This window comes from Nematolebias whitei, chromosome 11 (assembly GCF_014905685.2).
Source record: "Nematolebias whitei isolate Nwh7 chromosome 11, NemWhi1, whole genome shotgun sequence".
In the NCBI taxonomy this organism is placed as follows: Eukaryota; Metazoa; Chordata; class Actinopteri; order Cyprinodontiformes; family Rivulidae; genus Nematolebias; species Nematolebias whitei.
This window is the reverse complement of record NC_056508.1, coordinates 49,097,252-49,105,201: the sequence shown is the minus strand read 5'-3', so window position 1 is coordinate 49,105,201 and position 7,950 is coordinate 49,097,252. Positions and strand designations below refer to the sequence as shown.

Sequence of the window (7,950 nt, the reverse complement as noted above, 5' to 3'; positions counted from 1 at the left end):
CTTGTGGTTCCTAGAGTTTACAAAAACAGAATGGGAGGAAGATCTTTCAGTTCTCAGGCTCCTCTCTTGTGGAACCAACTTCCAGTTTCTGTCCATGAGGCTGACACATTGTCCAATTTTAAAACTAGGCTGAAGACTTTCCTTTTTGATAAATCCTATAGTTAGGGTCGGCTTGGGTTTCCTGAGCTGTCCCTTAGTTCTGCTGCTATAGACTTAGACTGCTGGAGGACAAACTGACCACACTTTTCACTCTGCTGCTGTCTTTACTTACTCTGCTCAACCTGTTTGTATTTGTAATTATTTTTTCTATCCTTAACATGTGTTTTTGTCTTTCAGATACACCTGGACCTATATCTGGACCTGGACCTACAACTGGACCTGGACCTATACCTGGACCTGGACCTATACCTGGACCTACCATTCTGTGTTGGTCTGTCTCTCCTTCCTGTCCTCTCAACCAGCCGCTCAAAGCAGATGGTCTCTTGTCCTGAGCTGGTTCTGCTGGAGGTTTCTTCCTGTTAAAGGGAGTTTTTCTTTCCACTGTCTCCACTGTGCTTGCTCAGGATGGGAGACTGCGACAAAGCCAAGATTCAACTTGTCTGCTGGATTACTTAGATAGAGAACTTTACTAATTGGCTTTTATGTGAATGTTCATGTAAAGTCCTTGAGACAACTTTGTTGTGATTTGGTGCTATAGAAATAAACTGAATTGAATTGAATTGAAAGTTGATGAGATATCCAGCTGTGTGCGTGCCAACAAGGCAAATCTGCTCACCTGAAGACTGTCTTTTCTTCAAAGAAATGTTATCAATTGTGTTGAGGGACCAACTGATCAAATCTAAGTCCATAGTTATGATTCGGAAGATTTGTAGAAGAAAGGCTCTAAAGCAGTTTCACAGACAGACAGAGCAAAAGCAAAGTGGAGAGGGAGAGGAGGAGACGTCCGCCCTTGAGAAGAGCTAGCTCTTGCTAGCATTAGTTTAACATGGCTTCTGCTTCTCTCCCAATTGTCGCTTGCTCCATGTGTCAGATGTTTAGTTACTCCTCGGCCTCCTTTAGTGGTAATGGTACATGTCACAAATGTAGTCGTATGCAACTGTGGAGGAGAGGCTGTCTGAACTGGAAGCTCGGCTCCACGCTATAGAGAAACCATTGCCCCTCGCTTCGTTTCAGTCATATCTCTCTGGACACACTCAGTTTATCCAACTTAAATCATTCAGGTCCCACTCCTCCCCAGTCACTTCAGGTGTGTCCCAAGGCTCTGTCCTGGGGCCCCTTTCTTTTCATCATCTACCTTCTCCCCCTTGGCAATATCTTCCATAAATTTAACATTCACTTCCATTGTTTTGCCGACGACACCCAGCTCCTTCTTATCCACTGCATCTAATTCTTCATTTCCTCCTTCCTCCCTCACTTCCTGCTTAACTGAAATTAAATCCTGATTTACATATTTTTTCCCTCGTCCTGTTCAGCATTGTGACACTCAGACTTATTGTCTGAGGGTCAAGGTGATAAGCCAGATAAGCCGAACTTCTGGAACTTCAGTGAACTTCAGTAAACTTCCGGCGAGCTGATGGAGGGCAGCTCCCTCCGGCTTCTCGTCCTGAAAAATCCTCCATCTTAGACCTGTTTCTAACTAATATGCCTCAAAAATTCCCTGGTACAGGTGTATTTGCCAATATCTTTAGTGATCATTGTGTGACAGCAGCTTTGAGAGATATTAAACTTCCACCTTCTACGCCCAGATTAATTCAAAAAAGGGATCTGAAACATTTTTGTGAACAGACTTTCCTCTGGGATCTGTCTCACTTTGACTGGCATCATATTCTGTTAACTGATGACGTGAACTCTGCTTGGAACTATTTTAATAAGTTTCATTTATTTTGTGAACAAACATGCTCCTTTTCATCAGTTCAGAATAAAGGGACGAGACAGCCCCTGGTTTACTCCAGAGCTAGCTGACCTCCTGCACAGGAGAGATCATCTTTGGGCTGCAGCGAGAAAATCTGACTCAGACACTGATTGGTTGAGTTTTCAACAGATGAGGAATAAATGTACAACTGCTGTTAAAGCAGCAAAACAACTATTTTTTATCTCAGACCTCCAAAAATCTAAATGACACTAACAGATTCTGGAAAACCATCAAATCTCTCTCAGGCACCACCCAATCATCTGACCTCCCATCACAACTTCTCGTTAACTCTGTTCCTGTGTCAAATAAGCACGAGATCCTGAACTGTTTCAACAAACATTTTGTTGCTTCTGGTTCTTTATTTGACACAGTTACTAATGGAAGATCAGCCACTTCACTTAATAACCAAACTTCTACAAATCAAATCCCTCCTACAAGTCAATCCTCAGTTAATCACAGCTTCTCTTTTTCTCCATTCTCAGTCAGTGAGGTCAATAAACTGTTAAAAGATCTTGATCCTAAAAAATCTGCAGGTCCAGATGAACTTCCACCTTATTTCTTAAGGCTGGCTGCTCATATCATCACAGTCCCTGTGACCCACATCTTCAATCTCTCCATAAGACAAAACTCCATCCAGACACTTGAAAACAGCCTTTGTTCTTCTTTTGCTGAAGGGAGGTGACCCCACCTCACTGAACAACTATCGACCAATCTCTAAACTCTGCATTTTAGCCAAGGTTCTAGAAAAACTGATAAACTCTCAAATCAAAAATGACCTGGACTCATTTAACATCTTACCTCCACATCAATCTGGTTTCAGGAAACAACACAGCACAACCACTGCTTCACTGAAGGTTCTTAATGACGTTGTTGAAGCACTGGATGCTAAGGATTATTGTGCTGCACTTTTCTTAGACCTGTCTAAAGATTCTGACTCTGTGGATCAGAACATCTTGTGTCATAAACTCTCTGAAACTGGTTTCTCAGAACACACCATTGGTTGGTTCTCTAACTATCTTTCAGACCGGAGGCAATGCACAACAATGCACCGAACCACTGCACCCAGTATTCACTGGTTAACTGGTCACCATTAACTTCACACAGACTCTCTCACTGGTACATTTTCATCTTTAAATCACTTCCTGGTCTGCTGCCTTCATACATCTCCTCCTACATGTCTCTGTGTGAGTGCAGCTACAGCGTGCGCTCTCAGGACATCATTACCTGCAGTGTTCCCTCAGTGAGGACTGAACTAGACAAAAGGACCTTCTCCTACTCCGCTCCTGTTTCCTGGAAGATCTTACAAAAAGATTTGAAGCTCTTGACCTTTGACCTCTCTAAGTGGCTTTAAGAATCTGTTGGACTCCTGGCAGGGACCAACGCAGACATGTTCCTGTTTTTAGTTTTCTACATTCGCCTTAGAATCTAGCTGTTTTTTGTTACTTTTTTCTTTTAGCCATCCTATTTGTAAAAAAAAACTAAAAAAAAAACTGCAGTATGACTTTTTATAATTGTTTATTGTTGTTGCTGTTGTCCATTGTTGTCATCTTTCTTTGTTGAAATGTCCAAATTACATGGCCACACTGATGGAATGTGACTGAGTAAAATCCCCAAGATCTGATCCATTCTGCCCAAAGCATTCGAGTCCAGATACTCGAGACATGAACCAAGCCATCATAAAGGCAAGCAGCGTGATCGGGTCCAAATTTGCTGCCGACGACTTCCTTGATTGATTGATAAAACCAGCAACCAGCTGAATCCAAAAAGCAGGAACCAGTTATCTAAAATCCAAATAAATATGCGTCCTTAAAATCCACAGATGGCAGCAGAGATAGACACATCATCAAGTCTTCCAAGTTGATGAGATATCCAGCTGCGTGCCAACAGGGCAAATCAGCTCGCCTAAAGCCCATCTTCTCTTCGAAGAAATGTTGTAAATTGTGTTGAGGGACCAACTGATTAAAACAAGTCCATAATTATGGTTCGGAAGAAATGCAAGAGAGGCTCACAGCAATTTCACAGACAGACAGAGCAGCAAAGCAAAGCAGAGAGGGAGGGGAGGAGAGAAGCGTCCGATCTCGGCAAGAGTAAGTGGTGAAGACATGGACGCCCAAGTGTCCAAGACATGCAGCCGCAGATCAGATGAGATGACAACAAAGTCGATCATTGAACTGCGGCCTAGGGTGTCCTGATGTCAAGAGCACATATGGACACCATTAGGCTTAAACATGGTGTTCGTTATGGACAATCCATGACGAGCACAGAAGTCCGATAACAGAACACCACTTGGTTCAGATCGAGGGGGCGTTCCTCCCCACCACACCCCTCCAGGTTTCATTGTCATTGCCAACGTGAGCGTTGAAGTCCCCCAGTAGAACAAGGGAGTCCCCAGAAGGCGCACTCTCCAGTATACCCCCCCAAGGACTCCAAAAAGGGTGGGTAATCTGAGCTGCTGTTTGGCGCATAAGCACAAACAACAGTCACAACCCGTCCTCCCACACGTAGGCGGCCATAACTAGAGGCCGAGCGGACACATAATGTGATATGCTCGGGTGAAAATAAAGCTTAAACACATTTCAAAATTGATTTATGGGCTTTTAGAATTGATTCAGAATTACCAGGACTAGGAATGTAGATTCTTTAATGAATCTATTTTTTCAGCAGCAATATGTCTATGGGCGCTACAATCGAAGTATACACAGGCACACTCAGTAGACTGAAACAAACGCACCCTAGAGGAGTCTGCTACCGCCCAGTTCACACTTTCATTCTATTGGCTGGGACGGTTGCTAGGCAACAGTACTTTAGTTCCAAGAGAGAGCGAACAGGTTTGCGAGAGGAGATTTGATCCAAGCAGAGAGAAGTTTTGAGCACGAGCAGGAAAACACAAAGTTTTCAGTGAGAACAGAGAATATTTGAGAGAGAGAAGTTTTGAGTCCAAGCATTACAAGTTTTGAGAACAAAGATATGAATTCCTGCTTTCAAACACAAAATGTGCGCTCTCCGTTAACGGCATGATCATTCTTACACGGGGTCCTACCTGCCATGCGCTGAGTGTCCGTGGAACGTGGCAGAATGTGGCATCGTATGTTTGGGAAGTGGCATAGTGTAACGATGACTCGCCTCCCTCTGATTGGTCGACTGCTGGACAACATGCTGAGTTGGACGTCTTCGCTGCAGAGCTCCGCCCATTACGGCCTGACCTTTGACCCCAGAGTTCCCGTCAGTGTTGAACTCTGTGGAGACCTGTCCTCTAAGTTGATTCTGGTGGGGAGAGCCCAAGGTGTTCCTCAGGTACCAGTCCCTGAGACCTGTGGGTCACAAGTCAGGTTCTGGATCAGTTCCCAGGTGGAACTGGTTCTAGTGGTGCAGAACCATGGTCTAGTCTGTGGTACTGGTTTCTGTGAGAGTACTGCTTCTGGACCAGATTTCCTGCTGGAAATCAGACATTTCCTCCTCCTCATCACCCTCCTCCTTCTCCTCCTCCTCATCATCATCATCATCACCACCACCACCAGCCTCCTCCTCCTCCCCATCATCATCATCATAATCCTCATCATTACCACCACCACCCTCCGCCTCCTTCTCATTCTCATCATCATCATCATCAAACCCCTGAGCTCAGATGTGTTTGATTTGTGAACCAGACTGCCTCAGATTGGACCGGGTCAGACTGGATTGGATCAGCAGGTCCAATCAGACCAGATGAGACTGAACCAGACAAGACCTAGTTAAAGCAGACTGGGTCAGCTGCTCACCTTCCAGAGCCAGAGCCTTGTGGAGGCTGCGGGTGGCGTCCTCCAGCTGGGCATCCTGATGGGGGGGCAGCTGGGCCGGACGAGGAGGCAGCAGGTGGGGGTGGGGATCCGGTTGAATTGTGGGTGAGCTCTGATGGGGGGCGGCATCCTGGTTTGGTTGCATAAGCAGGAAGGGCCCACAGGACTTGGTGCGGGTGACTCTGCGCTGGTTGCCTTGGTGACCAAGATAAGTGGGAGGGGCTCCTGAGGGCTGCTGGGCAGAGATTAGCTGGTGCTGCAACGTGACTGGCTGGCTGCTGGGCTGGGACTTCTGGTGCTGCGATCGACACCGAGTTTGAAGAGTCTCACAGCGTTGGGACCTGAAGGACGAGAGGAGGTCTGTTACAGGACTGGCTCTAGCTGATCCAGGACCAGCACTTGGTCTGGTTATGATTGAATCCAGAACATGAAGGTAGTGGAAAGACTCACCTGCTGTAGACCAAGTTCTTCCAGGAGGGGTTCTGGTGGACAGATTCTAGTAGAGACCCAGCAGGGAGCAGCGGGGGCCGACACAGAGACGATCCGTCCTCTGCCAGACAGACAGTCAGGGTGATCAGGTTCTGATACAACAGCTGGACTTAGGGCTTTAACAGACTACTCGAGTAATCTACACATCGATTCCTAGGACACCTATAGAGGTTTTTAATTTCACGTCGAGTATTCGTGGTGATGTCATTGCGTCACGTGTCACGTGATCCGCACCGGGCGCAGGTTACTAAATGGATTCCTCCCAGCAGACAGACAGAGCGGAGCAGGTCCAGTCTTGACAAACAGGTAGAACTGCATCAATAGTCTGGAAATATTTCACTAAAGATGAATCTTCTGGTTCAACTGCCGTAAGGAAACAGGACATGAATCAACTTCCTGACTGTTTGGAGCTCGTTGTGAACCGGTGTTACACCATATTCTGTGACCACCGTATATTGTGACTGTAGGGGGCGGTGTTGCATGCACTGTTGCAGGTCACAGAATATGGTGTGACACCGGGTCCAATGACCGAACCAGAACCAGCTCCTCTGACCTTGTTTCACAAACAAAAAGTAAAAAATATTCATCTCTAAACCTATAAAAACCTGTAAACATATTAATCTCTAAAACTAAACCTAATGCACCACAGCTGGTGGTGGTGCGGGGTGGTCGACCCCCCCCCCACTGGTTTTAGTTTAGTTTTTGACGTGCTGCACGTTTCTTTCACTTTTGCAGCTTAATAATAAAAACTAATAGTTTAGTTTTTCCTCTGACTTATTTGCTGTGTGATAAATGGGAGGAGCAAAATATACTCTCCCAATGTTTTGTTGGTCTTTTTTTGTAAATAATTACCTTTTTTTGCTGTTTTATTTATTTATTTATTTTTGTATCTTTAGATCCTATGATGTCATCAAGTACTCGAGTTCTACTCGAGTTTTATTATGTTAACGTCGAGTTTAAAAATTATGTAGTCGTTCAACCCCTAGCTGGACTAATAATGATCAGGTTCTGATGCAACAGCTGGACTAATATTGATCAGGTGCAGATGTGTCAGCACCTGAATGGAGCCAGGACTCAGATCAGAGAGCTCCTCTGAGACAGAGAAGACATTCATAAGTTCTTTAGTGTCAGATTCAACCTCAGACGAACGCTTAAAAAAACCTCTGATGACTTGCACAGAAACACACCAGGTGGTGCCGCAGCATCTACCGCAAGAATTCTGGACCAGGCAGGAGCCCGTTTGTATTATTAATATTATTGTCATGGTCATTATTATTACTATATCATAATCATCATCATTATTGATATTATTATCATTGTCATTATCCATCCATCCATTTTCTTCTGCTTATCCGGGGTCGGGTTGCGGGGGTGGCAGCCTAAGTAGGGAGGCCCAGACTTCCCTCTCCCCAGCCACTTGGTCCAGCTCCTCCGGGGGAATCTCGAGGCGTTCCCAGGCCAGTTGAGAAACATAGTCCCTCCAGCATGTCCTGGGCCTTCCTCTGGGTCTCCTTCCTGTGGGAAGTGCCCGGAACACCTCACCAGGGAGGCGTCCAGGAAGCATCCTAACCAGATGCCCTAACCACCTCAACTGGCTCCTCTTGACTTGGAGAAGCAACGGCTCTACTCCGAGTCCCTCCTGGATGACCGAACTTCTCACCTTATCTCTAAGGGAGAGTCCAGACACCCTGCGGAGAAAACTCATTTCAGCCATCTGTATCCGTGATCTCGTTCTTTCAGTCACAACCCAAAGCTCTCATCCTGGCCGCGTCA

The 7,950-nt window shown here is 45.7% G+C and overlaps 1 protein-coding gene across 1 annotated transcript; it reads right to left on the bottom strand.

Annotated features, from left to right (window-relative positions):
• Positions 1 to 4,975: 4,975 nt before the first annotated feature.
• On the bottom strand, positions 4,976 to 6,238 carry ccdc120a (coiled-coil domain containing 120a; the record flags this gene model as incomplete). The annotated part of the gene is given in 3 exon segments (XM_037684608.1): positions 4,976 to 5,223; positions 5,671 to 6,029; positions 6,139 to 6,238. Coding segments are annotated over 3 exon segments (707 nt in total), but the record flags the coding sequence as incomplete, so codon positions are not given.
• Between the last annotated feature and the right edge of the window lie 1,712 nt (positions 6,239 to 7,950).